This window comes from Phalacrocorax aristotelis, chromosome 26 (genome assembly GCF_949628215.1).
Source record: "Phalacrocorax aristotelis chromosome 26, bGulAri2.1, whole genome shotgun sequence".
In the NCBI taxonomy this organism is placed as follows: Eukaryota; Metazoa; Chordata; class Aves; order Suliformes; family Phalacrocoracidae; genus Phalacrocorax; species Phalacrocorax aristotelis.
Genome location: NC_134301.1, coordinates 2624602 through 2642342, shown reverse-complemented (window position 1 = coordinate 2642342; position 17741 = coordinate 2624602). Strand labels below are relative to the sequence as shown.

At 50.7% G+C, this 17741-nt stretch overlaps 1 protein-coding gene across 10 annotated transcripts in view; it reads right to left on the bottom strand.

Annotated features, from left to right (window-relative positions):
* SPATS2 (spermatogenesis associated serine rich 2) overlaps positions 1–17741 on the bottom strand; it is a 32351-nt gene that overhangs the window by 5203 nt on the left and 9407 nt on the right. For 8 of the 10 annotated variants that reach the window (XM_075075757.1, XM_075075759.1, XM_075075762.1 and 5 more), the window contains 7 exons: positions 10089–10168; positions 9684–9792; positions 8704–8753; positions 7278–7536; positions 6812–7024; positions 5510–5645; positions 104–162 (listed from right to left, as the gene is read on the bottom strand). In XM_075075757.1, the coding sequence (XP_074931858.1) occupies positions 104–162; positions 5510–5645; positions 6812–7024; positions 7278–7536; positions 8704–8753; positions 9684–9792; positions 10089–10168 (906 nt within the window). The remainder of the gene's footprint in view (positions 1–103; positions 163–5509; positions 5646–6811; positions 7025–7277; positions 7537–8703; positions 8754–9683; positions 9793–10088; positions 10169–17741) is intronic. The other 2 variants (XM_075075766.1, XM_075075765.1) reach the window with 1 other exon arrangement.

Genomic DNA, 17741 nt, shown 5'->3' with positions numbered 1-17741 from the left:
GGAGGTAAGTCACAAAAATCTGCTCCTAGGGGGCTGTTTCTTCAGCGCACAGCAACACCCACAGCTCTTCAGGTGGGCGCTTGTTGAGAAAGACAAGTCTTACTTGCTTCTGCTTTCACTTTGTCCATTTCAGCCAGCAACGCCACCTCGCGATCCATAAGGCTGGGGGATAAAAAAAACAAAATACAGAAAAAGGGAAGAGATTTAGTATTAAACAAAGAGGACAACAAAACCCTACAGCAAGAGCAGCGGCGGGAGGGTTTCCAGGGGTGCCGGCCAGCGGGGAGAGACCGGCAGATGGCAGCAGGAGGCCGCCACGCCGCGCACCGAGCCCCGGCTTTTGTTCTGGAAGCTGAGTCGTCGAGTGCAGGCTTTGCTAGCGTTAAAACTTGCTCAGGCTCGGGTCAGCGCGGAGCGGCGCTCCCAACAACCCGCTGGGTACGTGGTCACCTTGCTCTGATAGTCGGAGCCACCTTCGCAAGGGGAGGGGGAGCGGCAGCTGTGGGGCTGGGGGAAGCTGTGCCCCGCCGGACTTGATCACCGAAGAAAACTAGGGCACAATGTTTAAAAGTCACTCAAAACACAAAACTGACGAGCAGCGGGGCAGGACAAGGAGCCACAACAGCAGGAGCAGGACGTGGGGCGTTCGGGCAGCCGTCCCCTCCCAGGCAGCCTCTCGGGTGCCACACTGGGAAGAAGCAGCGCTTCACATTTACGCCTTCATTAGCTCGTCGAAGCCTACCAAATTGGCCCGCCAACCCAGAAACCCGGATTCCAGTGCTCCGTGCCGCTTCTCAGGAGGCGCGTACCCCGCTGACCCCCACAGGGCTGCGGGACCCACACCAGACCCTTCCACGTGGTGCAGGTACAAGGACGCGTCCTCCCGCCAGCCGCCACCACGCAGCCGGCAGCTCACCCGGAGCCACACACGTCCAAGATCCGGGAGTCTCTTACGGTCTGAGGACTTTTTGGCCACGGAGGGAACACCTGAGCAGGTCACAGCGAAGCATCGCCACTCGCCAGGAGGCTCCAGCGTGCCTCAAGTGTGTCTGTTGCCATGAGACCGCAATTCCCTCGGGCATCACGGCGGCAGCCTCTCCGCAAGCAGAACGGCACAGCTAGTGCCTGGCCACGTTTAGCGAATTCAGGCTATCGAGCACCCTCCGGTGAGGGGGAGCACCCCATAACCGCTGCCCACAGGCCGTGCAAAGGCGGCTCTTGCCCCTCGAGATGTGCACACAAGTAACTCAGGTTACGGTGGAAGCAGGAGAGGAAATACCAGTCCTCCCATTCTGGACAGGGGCAGGTACCAGTTGCAGCTCTGTTCTTCACCATAAGGAATCCAGACCCTTGCAGACTCCCTCCCTGCAAACGCTTCTTTTGTGCTTCGCTCTAAGCTACGCCTCCAACGCCCTCAGCCTGCACCGCTGCAGCTCACCTTCGCTCAGCTGCTGCCGGCGGCTTGGATGCCTTCGACATCCAGCCTATCAATAGGGCTCCTTTCTGCTCTTATATTTAGAAAGCAGAAACTGAGTCTTCCTCTCGCGTAGCTGCATGATACTTGCAGCGCAGACGCTAAACGGTACTGAGATATTAGCGGTGCGCAGGGTCAGCCCTTCAACACCGACGACACGCTTTTTTTAGTGAGAAAGGTTTGCTTGAAAACGGGAAGAATATTTATTTTAGCGACCATCTGAAAGGGAAACCACAGACCATCTGATATGCAAACTGAAACCACCGCTCCTGCTCCTCTGCATGTCAGAGAGGGCTGAGGCAAGATCAATTTAAACAATTCCCCTGAACAGCAGCTTTGACATTTGGCTGCTTCTGTTGATTTATCGCTCTGTCCATCTGCCTTTTTCAGGGCAGGAATTGTTTCGGCTCGTAGCACAGCAGGGGCCTGATCCAGGTCAGGCACTCTCAGCCCAACTGCGCAAATACAACAACGCGTGTCAGAAGCTACGCTAATAAGGCTTCACCTTGTTTCCAGCCATCCCCAGAGCGCATCAACCTGGCTCTGCAACACCGACGGGCAGCATAAGGGGAGATACCCCAGCTGCCTTCTGCCCAGAGCCGCATCAGCAGCGGGAATCCGCCGGCGCTCGGAGAGACACGGGTGCGAATGCGGCCTTAGTGATTCATTCGAGGGCAGGGAACAGCCGTGTGGCTCTCGTGCTGCACAACTCGGCTGTGCTGCGCCTTACCCCTGCGCCTCCTCCCTGAACACACAGGCACACACCCAGCCCCTGCCGAGCCAACACCCACTTTATATGGGCCATTCTGGGCTTTCTCCGCCGGGCTGCAGGCACACACGCACGCACCTTGGCACAGATCATGGCTTGCGTCTCTCGGTAATTTAATTTACTCAGCAGAGCTCAGCTGGAGTCCTTTACCCAATTTTACAGTTGGGCTGGCTGAGGCACAGAGGTCAAGCGGCTTTGCCCGAGGTTTGCGTGATGAGTGACGCGCATCAGACCCCGCCGCTCCTCGTCAAACTCACTCCCTTCCTTCTGCCGGATCCGTTCGGGAACACACCTTCCCTACTCGATGGCTCTGGCCTGGGACACGACCCCATGCAGGCCGGGGAGCGTGTCTGCCCCCTGCCAGAAGGGCTGGGCTTTAAGAAAGGACATTTAAGAAGAGCACAAGGAAGAGAAAGGGGAAGCAGATAAACCGATAACTGCTGAGGATGAAATAGTGCTGAATACTCGGTTGTGACCCAGCCACGGAAGAGATGCTCCCAGCTGCAAGCCGGCTCGGCCGAGCAGTGCCTGCGAGGTGCTGTCTGCTCCCGAAAGACAACAGCTGTTTGCACAAGCACGCGAAGGGATTCGGGGTCGGTTTTCCTTGGCGCTGAAACAAGGATCTCAAAGGCCACCCGCAATTGAAGGTGGCGGGAAGCACGCCTGGCAGCTCCGCCATGAGGAAGCAAGGGCGATCCGCAGCGCGAGGCACGCAGCGGCGATCTCGGCAGCGAGAAACCCCAAACCCTGCCCCAGGCCCGCCTCGGCACACGGTGCTCAAGCTGAACTCGCAAAGGCTCGGGTTTTTTTTTGCCTGATGTGCAAAATATTCAGGAAATTAAGGACTATGAGGATTCCCTAGTTCAGGTTACCCCATCATCTCCAGCCTGGAGGAGCAAATCCTCTCAAAATAGGAAGCCAAAGCAGCTACTGCTACACCTGCTACCCAAACAGGATGGATTTCAGAGACTGAGACAGGCATGACCCCAGCATTAGGCTCTCCTTCTTCACCCTCCCCTACCTACAGACCACAGGCCTAGTACAAGCACGCTGTCTAGCGAGAGAAGATGCAAGGTCAAGAACTCTAGGAAGCCTCAGCGGTTAAAAGGACATCTGAAGGGCAGCCCTGACAGGCAGAAGTTAAACCAGTTCAAGCTTTGCTACTTAAATATCCTGTTTCAGTTGAACAAACCTGCTTTTAAACCAGGCTTTGCGTTGGTAGAAAGCCAGCTGGAGAGTAAAATTCAGCAAGAGGATTTAACTACTGGATCCTGCCTTGTGCTGTAGGATTTAAGAATACACTAATTATTCCCTGGGTCACGAAGGGAGTTGGAAAAACAACAAAAAAAAAAAAAAGAAGCGAAGGTACAATTTACAGCTCAGCTCACCGGCAACTGCATCACTTCTGGGAAAAGGAAAGTGAACCTCTTTCTGCGCAGCCAAACAGCCCCGGCTGCAGAGTCACCGCTTATCAATTGCTCAGAGCTGGCATCCTGCTGGGCACCTCCTTCGCTTGGCATTTGTTGAAGGAGGTTCCCGGTGGCCCCGTTCCAGGCGTGCATTCGCCCCCCCGCTCACGGAACCGCACGTCCTGCTTCGCCTGCTGCCGGCTCAGCTTATCGGGGCAACGCGGCAGGACTGGACTTGAGTCTTTAACCTCTCCAAACATGACGCAGGTGTTTTATAGATGATAACATAAGTCAAAGGGCGAGGAGCTACTAAGATGGAACCAGACACGGTATCCAAAAGAATGACATTTTCCATACCAGGGAGAGGTTTTTACAGATGTTGAGACTGTATAGAAGGGAGGCAAAAAAACTCAACAAAACCCCACTGTACGCAGTGAATCAGTAGTCAAAGCCACTAATAAAATAAGAAATAATATTCATAAAGCCAAACTTGAGTTAGAGCTGCAAATCCCTCAGCTGTTGGCAAGGTAAATCCCCTTGCACGGCAGCTTTTCTGAAGGACGGGAGGTGCCGGGAGCTCCACACCCGGCTTTGCCTCGGAGACCACAACTCTCAGCACGAAAACGCAGGTCAGGGCGCACGGACACCTTTAACCCTACCCCTCCAGCTTGGTCTAGTCTCCTCAGGTAAGTTTAAGAGTCATCTATGAACATTTTTGTCACTATTTTTAGCACACGCTGAATTTCAACACAGGACAGCGTTCCTCTTACTTCTGGAGAGCACTTCCCGGTGGCAGAGTTCAACAAAAGTACGAGCCCAAGGAAAAGTCCGCACCGAACAACTGAATTTGCTAAAAGGCTTCAGAATACGGCGCTCTACATCACTGCGCTAAATACTCTTGCCTTGGAGGCCACAGGCAGTTTGCAGACATAGACAGCTTTTGACGCAGATTTGCAAGTCTGCCAAGTATCTCCTTTAACCCTTCCATGCGATCACAGCATTTTAGTTACTTGTCAGACGTTACTCACTCTGGGCAAGGAGAACGCTGTGCGGCTTCTTATCAGTATTTCTTTACCGAAAGCAGTTGTATTTGTGTAACCAAGAACAACAATTTCTCAGTAATAGACTCCGTCAGCCAAGACAGCGAGTGTATCTGATCGTTAGGCCTCTCGCAATATCATCGTAAAGCACTTATCCAAACCGATAAAGATGTTCATTAAAAAAAAGACTTGATTACACTCGTAGGGAACATCATGCACAGTGTTAAAAGCTTGGCTTGCAATGGGGGAAGCGATGCTGCACAGGGTGACCTCTAACGCGTACCTACCTTCAAAAGGATCCCTCTCTTCCATGTTACGCTCAAACAAGATTTGAAGATTTCAGATATGAATGTTTGTTTCTAAAAGACCCACCCTACTGCACCCTGAGCTCCCAACAGTGCTCCTTCCAGCACAGCTAATATTGGTACCTCACTGGCAGCGCGTTATCTGGCAAGTTCCTCATATTATCTCTGTCTAAAATGACTTTATGACGGTCAGGACAACTGTCTTGTACCGACACGGAGCCACCGTGCATCAAAGGCCCCGATGGACACACCAAAGCCTTGAACATCCCACCACACGTGTGGGACGACAGCTCAAACGCAGGCTTTGCAAAGCTGCCCGCAAAGGCAGCTTCTAAAAAATGCAGAGGACGGGACTTTAGACTCCAGTTTATTCTTTATGACACGCTGAAGCACAGCGCTTGGGCAGGAGGGCAAACAAGCAGGTCATGAATCTGACTGGAAAACAGAAGTCTTATTCCAAATGTATTGGTCTTAAGCCTTAGCACCTGGATCTCTCCCTACATTTAACTTACCTACTCTGCAGTTCAGCAAAGACCTGCTTCATCTTCTTAATGGAAGCATCCATTTCCTCCTTCACCACGACCCGGTACCGAGCCAGCGAAACGGTGCAGCGCTGGAGATCCTTCACCGATTTTTCAATATTAGAACCTACCAAGAGACAGAGTGAACTCAAACGGCCATGTCAATCACACTGCTAAATCCTCCCAGCAGAGATAAATCTAAAGATGGCTTTCTCTCTTATTTTAAAGCTATACAATGCTTGGTTTTGAATTTTTCTTCCCCTTCCCTGTTACAAAGGCACTAGGTTCAGCAGGGACAGTTTGAGAGATTTTCTTATTGGGGCAAGTTCTCCCAAGGCTTGTAGAATTTCCTTTTATGGGCAGGGATGTCCCTCCGCATTTTCAAATACATGAGAGAAATCAAACGCATCTCCGAGTTGCTTTTGTGCTAGGGACTGGGGCCAAGTGAAACGCGGCCTACTCCAAAGACCAACACACCGTATCACTAAATGATATGAAACGACTGTTTCCCTGGGGAGGGGAATTATCTAGGAAACGAAAATTAAGGCTCTTTCCTCAAACCAGGAGCTAAAAGGATCGGTTATCGCTGCCAAGGTTGGTCCCCGTGTCTCGGCTCGCCAGCAGGGTACATCACCTTGCCCACGCTCTCTGGAGCCCGCTGGAGCGCAGTTGGCCCCTGCCAAGCTACATTAACAGCTGCTTGTTACAGCTTGCCCACGCAGCACGGAGGTGAACTACCACCACCTCATCTCCCTAAGCCAAGTACAACCACCGCGATCACAATCGGGGTCCCTGAGGTCCCTCCTGTCCCCGCTTGTTATCGTAAGAACTCAGCTGCGGAGGAGCACACGGAAGAGGGGAAGAGAAAAATGCAGGAGAAGGCGGCTGTCACTTCTTGTAACGGGGCTCATCCGGACTTCTGGCCTTTCAACAAATTCTCACAAAAGATGAGAAACAACCTAAAGGCTCTGTGACAGAGCACGCAGAAGAATGGGCTAAGCGTATGCAGCGAGACTGGCTGCTTCCTCCCCTGCTTCTCTCGCACATACGGGTTTGCGGCTCCAGGCACTACATCTAAACTGCTGTCAAGATTCCTGCTGCGTGTAGGGAAGAGGAGGAGTGGAGTGCAAGTTACTGACCAGATAATCAGCAGCATGTTAGCTCGCATTAAAATCAAAGTCCAGTACGCCTCACCACCATGTCTGTGAGCGACACCGCAGAAGAGGCGGTGAGAAGTTGGCCAGCAGCAACCTGCTCCGGCATCGGAGAGCGCACAGACCCTCAGGGCCTTACCTAGCTTCTTGTTTGCAGGTGAAACGGGAACATCTTCCAGCCGCGTTACAGACAGGGACGCAGGAATTGAACTGCTCGCTGCTGTTCTGGACAGAGACCTGCTAGCGCTCCTCTGCTCAGGCCGCTGTCTAAGAGACGAAGGGCTCTGGGAAGGATGCATGATGAGCGATTTTGTGTCAAAGTCTGCTATTCCGTTCGCTAGTTCAGGCACTGCTGTAGAAAAGCACACTCGTTTAAAGGGGAACACGAAGAGCGCAGCAGAACACTGAACGCCTCTTTATCACAACAAGCAAAAAAAATAATAATCAGAAATCAAGGTGAGCTGCTCTTTCGTGAAGAGCCGTCCAAGCAAATCAGTATGCAAAGCTGACCCAAAACTAAGAAGGAACACAAAAACGCAGGAGGCGGCTCCTCTGCTTTTTAAACGCTCGGTGCCCATCTCCTGCGCTACTTCATAGAGACTAACCTGTTCTATCAGGCATGTCTGGTGCCGCAGACTCGCAATCCTCCAGCTCTCTGGCATCAATTGAAAGTGCATCCAAACCTTCGCTGAGCGAGTCCACAGACTCCGTGTCGTGGGCGCAGCCGTTGACATGGAAACCGTTAATTCCACCCTTCTCGGAGTTGGCCGACTGCTCCTCTTCAGTGGACACCAATTTACCGGGGTCTGGGAGGCCAGGGCTCGAGCCAGCTTGCGGTTTCGGTTTGGTTTTCTTCTTCTTGTTCTAAGGATTAGGTATCCACACCACAAAGCGGGGGAAAAAAAAAATGTTAAGCTTAATTCCTGAAGGGAAAATTAAGCTTATGCTTACTGGCTGAAAGTAGCTGAATTAAGTGCTTTTTCAGCCAGCCTGGCTGTTGATCCTATTAACAGGAGGAGGGATTTAGTCAACAATGAGGACAGATATAGTGGCATTAATGAGGCGCGAATACATTATCCTCTCCGATGGCGTGCCAACAAGAGCAGTGCGCCGGCCATCAGATGAAGGCTGCGTAACCGACGGGAAAGAGCAGCGAGGTTTGCAGCTGCAAGCCGCAGCACCAGCCGGGCCGCTTCTGGGGGTGCTCACTGGCAGGGTGCAGCTGCCGGGGTGCTCTGCTAGGCCTTGCCCTGATAAAACGCCCCTCGTTTCCCACCACAGGGCTCTTCAGTCACATTCCTCCCCCTCTCCATCTCATGCCGGTGCTTTACACGTATTCAATGGAGTCGTTTTGAATAATTATGATTTTATTCTTGTCCTGGTGGATTTAGATATTATAATATCAAGTACTGGAACTTTGCAAACCTTTATTTAACCCTTTCACAGAGGTCTGAGCAAAGAACTAGGCAAAGCACTAGAGAAAGCTTACGTGACAAAGAAATATATTTCCACAGAGCTCAGCATTAAACACAACTGTTCAGCTCCAAAGGTTACCGATGAAAAATGGAACAGCATGACTATCTGAACAGTGAATTACAGAGCTCCGTTGAAATAAATGGACCTGATAAAGATTTACTTCAGCGTGGGGCTGCGTGTGCGGATTAGGGGTCTGGTAGAGGGTCAGCGGAATGAAAGTGATTGTAAGGACAGAAAGTCTAGAACCTTTTTTTTTTTTTTCACATGCTACATTCGGCACAACGTGTCTGACAACTAAATCAAATGCAAACGTGGCGAGGAGACGACGTTTACAACTCGCACTGAGTTGCCGTGTAAATCACTGCCCTGAACAGCAAGGCACCCGATAACCCAGTGACTACCTCCGTGCGCCCGTTCCGCTAACGGCAACACACACGTTTGCTCTTTGGTTTCTTTTCCCATCTAAATCACGAGGAATGCCTACTGTTCCCTGTAGCCTAAATCCTCAAAATAAAAAGATAAATGGCTTAGCAAAGTATATTTAAAAGGCGTTACCTTTTTTTTGCCTGTTACAGTCCATTCTTTCAGTACTTCACTGGCATTGCCTGAAATGAAATGCGGCGAGATGAGCAGTGGACGAGGCACCCACGCCAGTTCTTTCCCGGTTACGTGGAAGTGCCTCCATACCTGGAGCCAGGTGTAACACTTCCCGCAGCTAAGTTTCAATTGTCTTAGGTGATATGATAAAGGTATCTGTTTCATTTTTGCTTTGTCAAGATGCTGCTGAACGGGACTACTCCCTTACACCACAGTGCCAGCTCTTTCCGGGGGAAAAAAGTAAAATAAAATAAAAAAAATCTTCTCTTTGGCTCTGTCCTACTAAAGGTTTAGGTACCTGGAACCCTGCTGGAGCATGTTCTGAGCTCAAAGGTTGCGTTCAGGTCAGGTATCTGCTGGCCTTCTCTCCCCAGAGGCACTGACCGTGTCAGGATGCCCACAGTCTGAGGAATAGCTGTCATACCTTCTGCAGGCCAGCGGCAAAGCGCACTTGTCAGCGGTGGCCAGCACGGAAATAAGAGCTGCAAAGTGACAGGCACTGTCACCAGCAACAGCCGTTTGTCCAAGGTCAGAAAATCCACCTAATGCAGCATGCCAGCCAGGCCCAAGAGAAGATCTGTGAGCCAGGGTTCAAAGTACAAACAGCAGCTACCGACACTGAAGGCATTCTCATTTTGCACATAAAAACGAGAGTTTCTGTAATTGAGTATCAAGCCTCCTTTATCTAAGGAGCTATCGAACGCTCATCTCTGCCCTGACCCCTAGTTGAACAAACACCAACTAAAACTTGGGAAGAGAATCATCCAAGCCTGTACTTGGATGTGCCGAGAAGCTACATGAGCTTCTGCTAGCCGGTGTTCTTACCGCACGCAGCCCTTCCTGCACGAGGGCCGCTGCTGCTTCCGAAGCAGGTCCCCCAACGCAGTACGTACGAGTTACGAAGCCACAAACCCCGCCGAGAAACCAGCCGCAGTTACCTTCCATAAAGGCTTGCACCGTCTTGTCCACACAGTTGTCAAAGTGCTGCAGCACGAGGACAATCTCGTTGTTGCTCCTGTTGGGGACTATTGCACGCACCGCGCTGATCTGCAGAGAAGAAAACAGGGAAACGTGTAAACCATTTGCTTTACCCCACACGGAGCCTACGGCAACCCTTCCGCGAGCAGTCTAAAAACCGTAAGCGATGACTTCGTAAACGATGGCTTCCTTATGAAACTTTAATGTGCCAGGACGATTTACCCTGAATAAAATTTTGCTTTTGACAGAGCTGCAGTTAGCTCCCAGACAGAAGCATATTTCATCTCAGAGAGGAGATGAAGATACAGCGTTCAGGAGCTCTTCCACGGCATGTGGTGAGTTAAAGTCTCGGAAGACACATTTACCTTCTCCTTCATGTTTTCAAAGGTTCCTCCTTGGGCCATCACAGTATTGGACTGCACATCAAAAATAAACCCAGACGGATCTGTGAAGACAAAGGAGAGGGAAGCTCTCTTCTGAACAACAGGCACCGAGAGACATTTCGAAAGATACGAAGCAAGAGGTCAGCTCTGAGTTGTTACTTTGCCAAGGAGAAAATTGAAATCCTACAAACGTACGGCGCTCGCTGGCTAATTCTGTCAGCTGGTTAGCAGAGGATTACTAGCTGCTGAGAGTAAACGTACGGTACTGCAGCCTTGTTTAAGGACCAAGTTCTGCTCAGCCCAGGTATCCCCAAGGTGGTTCTGGTTTGCCAGTGCCCCCCACTGAACTCGAGCAGCCAATATACTCAGCTCTAGGCCAGTTTAAACCAACCCACCATGGATCAAATCCACAAGCTAAAAAACACAAGCCCCAGCAGGGCTGGTGCGGAACAGAAGATTGCTGAAGCAGACCGGACCAGTACCGCTCCTCCATCTCCGTATTAATCTTTTACTGAGACCAGCAATAAAGCGTTAACAAAAGCGCTAGAGCCTTCGAGCAGCGTGGTTAACAATTTCCTCCACCTGGAGATACAAATGGCAAGCAGACTGATAAATGGGTTTGAAGATCCAGCAGCTTGTGTTCCCTGCCAGCTATAATCTCCAAGGTAATGCTTATATGTTCCAAAAGAGACCCATAATTGAGACAGCCATCACCAACAGGTTTGCTCCCTGCCAGCGAGCAAAGGTCACATAAATCTGCAGGCCCTACCGTTTCACTGAGATCCTTACCAGTACCTGCTATCACAAATTCACGCTTGATTTTCCTGCCAAGGGTCTGAGCAGGCTAAATTCCAGGTTTGCCGAAGCAAAGGGATATAGCTGTTCATAGCTGTGTTTTACTACAACAGAACATACTTCAAACCGGTATTTTAGCCGCGTTTGGACTCCACAAGAACGTGTGTCCCTGGGCGGGGGCTGATGGCCGGACCCCAGAGGTTTGAAGCGCTCCTGTTCTGCGCCAGCAGCCCCTCTCCAGGGGCTCTCCAGGCGTGCGCAAAGCCACAGGCAGGTTTCCTAGGAGGGCATTTGCTTGCGGGTGCTTTGATGCCTCGAGCCCCGCATGGAGTCGGCGAAGTACAAGACCACCGGTTCTTCCGCAAAGCTCCTCAGGTGGGTTTCTACGGCTGCCTGGGGGCTTTGGGGACGGCCTGGGGGAAGGGATGCTTTCAGCAGACCGGGGTGCTCTGCGGGGGCGCTCGCTCGGTCACTGCCCTTTGTGCTTTAGCTCAGCTGATATTCCAAGCTGCTGATTCATGTTCTTTCCCTCACCTCCTCTAAATAACTCGTACGCGATTTTGAGACACACCATTGACTTCCGCGGTTCCCAGACATTGATGTAGCATTTAAACTGAGATGCCTCCAAATACAGTGACAGAATTGTGAACATGATGGAAAGGTCAGCCTCTTATTAAGGCTACAGATGAATGGTTAAATTCTTCCTCGCGCCGTCCTTACCCGTTTCAGCCCCATGAGCAAGATTTTCTCAAGTTTCCCAAGCTCACAGAAGTTCAAGTTACCAACTTTCTAGTCCTTAATCTTGTAAATGGCTTTCAGACTCCCATCACTGAGTGAGAATTAGCAATCTTTTTTCAAAACCCTCACTGCAGAGCAGCCACCAAGGACCCAGGTGCCAGGAAAGATGAAGTTCAGCTCCCCCATGCAGCACATTTTCAGCTACTCAATCCCATCCCTTTCCCACATCTCCATTTGTGCTTGGTCTTACAGGGGACCGAGCTCGTCGGCACCTCGCTCCGAGCCGCTTCTCCAGCTTCCAGTTGCTTCGCCACGGCCCAAGTCCTCCCGGTGTTAAAGTGTTTATCATGCAAAAATTATGCAACGGAGACTACGCCATATCCATTTCATATTGCCCTTGAGCACTCCCAAGCATCATTAAAAGGGCTGCTGGCACTCGGGTCTCTTGTGACAGTGGGTATTTGCAAAAAGGGACAGAATTTAAAATGCTCACGCCGACGTGGACAGAACTCTGGCGGCCACCAGTGACTTCAGGATTTTGGAATCAACATCCTTGTGGGAAAGAACGGCTCCTTCCCAAAGCCAGGGCTCAGACTATGCATGTCATGTCTGACGTGACGAGTCAGGCAGACACTCAGACTGATCTCTGCTGCATTAAAACGTACACCATGCAGTGCTACCCTGTTGATCTGATGTGATAAACCCCAGAGACGACGCCAACGGCCTTAATTGCTTCTCTGTCCACAACTGCATCCTCCAGAAACATGAGGCGGTAAGAAATCATTCATCCCAAATCATTTACTTGTGTGTTTCAGTGCTATTTATTGGACTAATAACACAGGATCTCTTAAACAGAAACACTAACGATGCCAGGAAGAATCCACCCTACCAAATATCAATGTGCTCCTCCCGTAACTCCACTAATTGGTCCTTTCTGTAGGAAAGGCGTGCAAGAATTAAAACTACAGATGCCTGTAGAATTAAAACTACAAATGCCTGCTCTGCTTCCCAGGACACACAGAATAAAGCAGCTTCACACCTGACACCTTGAGGAAGTCAGAGCAGGGGCCACTATTTCCTCCTCAAGTCCCCAAGCCAAGCCGGGTCCTGGCTCTCTTCTGAGCCACGGCAGGCAGTCATTTCATACAGAGACATGGAAAAGAACTAAAAGCACCAGCCCGACAGCTACACAGGCTGTGTCCCAACCGGCGCCCCGGAGCACGCTTCACGGAACCGTACAGCCAGATACACGTGTGCGTTCAGCTCCTCCGGCCCCGTCCAGCGCTTGAGCCCCCCCGCACCCACACGCCAGCTCGCGGCAAGTTTGCACAAACCCCGCATGAAAGTTAAAAAAATGCTGCTCCAAGAGCCAGGACACTCGCAGGAGGACGGCTTTGGGGAGCTGGACAGCATATCCACCTGAAGTGCCATGCAATCAAGATTCAGTTAAACCGTGAAACATTTATAGACTCTGTGGCTTTTCAGGTCAACGGTAACCGCGCCGGCTCTCCCAGGGATAGCGCGGGAGACCTCGGCTAATGCGAAATAAAAAGCTCCGAAAGAAACGGCGCCTCGCTGCTCACTCAGAGCGTCTCCAATTTGCTCTAATTACAAGCATCTTCAGCAGTCCCTGCCTTGTGAGAATCGGGAGATGCCTGTGCCCAGGACTGCAGAGGTGACTGGACAGGAATTAATGCATCTTCCCAGGACAGAGTAAAGAAGCCAGAATATCATTATTCTAATTAGTCTGTGCTTGTGGTCATAGCAAAGCACCCACGGGTACAGGGAAGGGGTGGGGGGTGGGGAATAAAAAAAAAAAAATCAGGATTTCCAAAAGTGGCACATAAGAGATTACACCCGTGGAAGGTTCCTGGGGTTTCGGGGCTCCCAGGGCGTCAGGCGCTGCACTTGAAGCAAACAGACCACCACAGGCTGCATTTCGCATCTCTCGCGTGTCGTGCTTTTCCTTACAAATTACATCAACACAGACTGCTATTTTTTTCCCTTGTAAGAATGGTTCTTGCTAACAGGCAACAGAGGTACCAATTCTAAGCTCTCTCCTTACGAATCAGAGAGAAAACTGGGGTTAGAATCAATGTTTCTGGGTTTGCTGCTGCCAAGACAACATTTCCTTGGTATCAGGGAAAAAAAGCTACATAGAAACACAAACCTCCCCCATGATTCAAGGGCAAAAAGCATGAGCGCACACCACCCTAAGCCCTCCCTTCCCCAGAATTAAGATATCTGAGCGGGTCTGTTGGGCCACTAAGCTGTGCTCGCTCCGTTTCTGTCCCTGCTTGCTGCCTGGGTGCATTCAAAGTCAGGGCTTGGTACCTCCATCAGCTGTTGTGGAAACTATTTTAATGCCCAAGGACAGCCCTGTGATACTCCTGCAGCACACAGCCAGCCCACGGAGGTGGCAGCTGCCCTTCAGAGCTGTCTCAACAAGAAATGCCACTTTCTTATTTTCTCGAGCAAATTTTAAGGGGCCAAGCACCCAAAATGGCCTTCTCAATCCAAACCCGCTGCAGGAACATCATCGGTTCACCAGGGTGTAATTAAGAAAACAAACTTGCTGCGCTTCAGATAGAATATGGTCACGCAGGCGAGAGATGGACTCGCAATTTGAAGAGTTCAGTCCAAGGTGAGCAAATTAAACCTCCCAGACACCCGATCTCAGAAGCATCCGATCAGCTGGATGGCTGCTGGATGGCAGCAGAGGGTTAGCCCCTGCATTAACGCAGGCTACCTGCCCAATATAAAACCATATTCATTTAAAGCTTGGAAGAATGGGGGGAAAAAGAAATTAAATTTGGAATACAAATTAACTTCTTGCAAATCAACTAGAATACGCCCAAAGTTATGCTGCTAAAACTGGGTGTTTGCGGCTGACGCAAAAAGCGGGCGTTTTTGCCACGAAGGCAGGGACTCGTCCGCACGCAGCTCCCCGAAGCCCCCGCCCTGCTCCCCAGGGCCGGGGGAAGCACCCGCAGAGCGGGTCTGAGTGACGCTGCGGGGTCACCGACCTGGTCCAGCCGAGGCAGGCACGCTGCCATTTCCCGTCGCCGCTCTAACCTGCGCTCCGCCTTCTGCTTTGGCCAGACGAGCAGTGAAGCAAGGCAATCAGCTTTCAGCGGAGCTAAGGCAGCGGAGCCAGAGAGCCATTAAGGTAATTTAAACTGCAGGACACGGTCTTCCCCCTCCCACCTAGTTTCCATCTACACATGAAAAATGAAAAATTAAATGAAACCTGCCCGTTTCCAGAGCATCACACTCAGAGTGATGCAGCTGAAGCGCCCGTGAATTCCTGACACCACCTGCATCCTCGTACCGCACCCGAGCTCACTCACAAGCCAGGACCCGATTTAGCAGGCCTCAGAACACACGCTCGATATTCGCCTTTGTGTGTTTTCAACACAACTCACAGCAAGGGCTGCCTCGCAGAGGAACTCCGCAGTCTCACGGTTTGCCAGTGCTGCCAGAAGTTACCCGGACGCAGGCCGAGCAAAGAGCTTGCCACCGCCCCGGTCAGCAACGCCTGATTTCTGCAGAGCCGTATCTTCTGCTTGATCGATGCGTCGTTAAACAAAGTACGGGCTTCAAATGAAATTTCTCCCGTATTTGGGGGTTTTTGGCTCTGGTGTGCAGGCTCCCTGCTGCTTAACACCGCCCCAGCTGAAACCCTCCCCTCCCAGCAACCGATACCAAAGAACTTTCTGCCTTTTCAAATTCACGTAGGACAGTTTTCCATCAATTAAAAACGGCTCCTTGATGGATCCAGATGAGTAGGAACCCGAGTGCTGTTTTATTCAGGAACCTGCATGCCAAAAAACGCAGCTGATGTCCGATGGAAACAAGATTTATGTGATTGCTTTGTATCCTGGGGTCACCAGTCATTCCCGAGCCTGGTGGCTGCTTTCACTCAACTCAATTAATCGAGTCGGAAGGGGGGATGAGAGGGAGCGCACGTGCTTCGTGTTGGGGGAAAAACAGAAGCGCTAAGGATCCAAGATCAGTTCAGACAGCAGCAAACCAACAAACCTACTAGACTCTGGGGAAGCGTTTATTTAGGGATCTGGCATCACTGAGGCTCCCTTTCCTTCGAAATTCTAAATTATCCCTTATAGAACATACTAAAGCTGAAATGAGCCATCCAGCATAACCCAGACACAGACCTACACGTGGATGCACGCATTCAGATTTTGAATGGGAATAATTACATGGCTGGTTTAGAGACTGAGCGATTTTCTCCTCAGCACAGATCTTTTGAGTAAAGAGTTATTTACAGCCAGTAATATTCAGGAGTAGAACATGATTCTGTGCCCAAACTTTGCATATACATTTTCACAAGTCTTAAAAATACCCTTCTGAATAGCTCAGATGTTCACTCTGTTCCGTGGCACTTCTAAGAAGAAGAAACAGGTGGGCTCCTGATTCGGTTTCAAAACTGCTGCGTTATTTAAAATAGGTCTGTCTGTTCCCTGTCTCTCAGCGCTCCTCAACCAGCCCTTTGTTACACTGCAAAGGGGTTTTGTTTTGCTTCAGAAAGACAGAGAAACTGGAAAGACATTCCTTACCTGGTCAAGGTACACGCCTTTACAGAGGACTGGAAAGTATTTGTTGACTACATTAGCATCCTAGAGCAGCAGAAAAGTAGTAATTGAAAATTCAATCACAGTCCAAACAGGACAGGGTGCAGCCAGAGGAGCCTGCGACTTTAACTCTCACCTGCCCTTACGTCCCCATTGCCACCGCCACGCGACTGGAGATGAGCCTGCTTAACAAAGCACGGCATATTTTACATCCCCAGTGGCAGGGCGAATTAAAGCCTACTCTGCATTCCTGCTCAGTGTCAAATATTTATGGCTGAGATCCCTTTACCTTTCTCGAGGAACCCGATACCTGCCAGCGCTTCCCAGCAGGTTCTCTCTGACACACTGTGCCGAGCAACCCCGAGAGCAGCGACTGTGCCGGCTTTCTCGTCGGCTGGGGATTTGCCAAACCCCTGAATTCCCTCAGAGTAACAGCTTCCCATGTTTTCCCCTACAGATCTCTCTTGCCGTTCCCCCACCTAGGCCCGTGCACTCTCTTCTGCTGTTTCAAGGTGCGTTTTTCTCTCCACCTGTACTCAGCCACAACGATTGCAGCATCAGAGAATTCAATTTCTTAGTGACTTGTACCGAGGCTTCGAGAGCACAGATACAAATACAGCGTTTTAAAAATCACTCCAAAATTACTCTATACAATAATTTCCATAACTGTTACTAATTGCTCTGAATCATGCATGGATCTAGCTGTCAAAGGACGGCCAGGCTCCTCAGGTAGACACCATTTCTATGCCAAAGCTACTAGAAAAAAAAAAATCCACAGAGAACAAAAGCTCTTCTCTCAAGGAAGAAGACATGAATTGTCAAACCCATTCGCCTTAAATTATTAATTAGTAGTCGGTTCAAATAAAGAGAGAACCGTAACCCCCAATCCCCCTTCTCCCCCCACCACGCACACACTTTGGAATTAATGTTTCACACGCGACAAATAAGATCCCTCACTGAAATGAGCTGCTTAACGCCAGAACAGCTTTGCCACTTAACATGCGATGGCAGAAAAAGGAAAACCAGCCTGTGCATTTGGAGGCAAAGCAAGGGAAAAAGCTTCTCGCAAACTTGCTCGTTGCCCTTCCCTACCTATCTCGAAGGAAAATTATTTAAGTAGGCCTAGTTTGAATCACAGCCCCAGGAGGTGAGGACCTGAGCTCAGCCATCCCACCCCGATTCGATGCCTTGTTTCTTGGCTGGATTCCTGGCGAGGTGGTGCCGCAGGCAAGTCCAAGACAGCAGCCCACCCCGAGACCCCAGCGTCCCTGGGGCACTCCGAGAGCGTGGACAAGGGCTGCCCCAGGAACAAGACTACGTTTTGGCAGAGTTAATCCCATCAGAGACCCCTCAGATTCACCCTGGCCAGACCCAGCGAGGGGAAGTCGCGAACCAGCTCCCCACAAAAAAGTTTGGCCCCGTAACTCCAACTACTAACCAATATTTTTTTCTCCTGTTGTCTAGCTGTGAAAGGGATGCGATATTAACATTACTCAGGAACTCGAAGGCA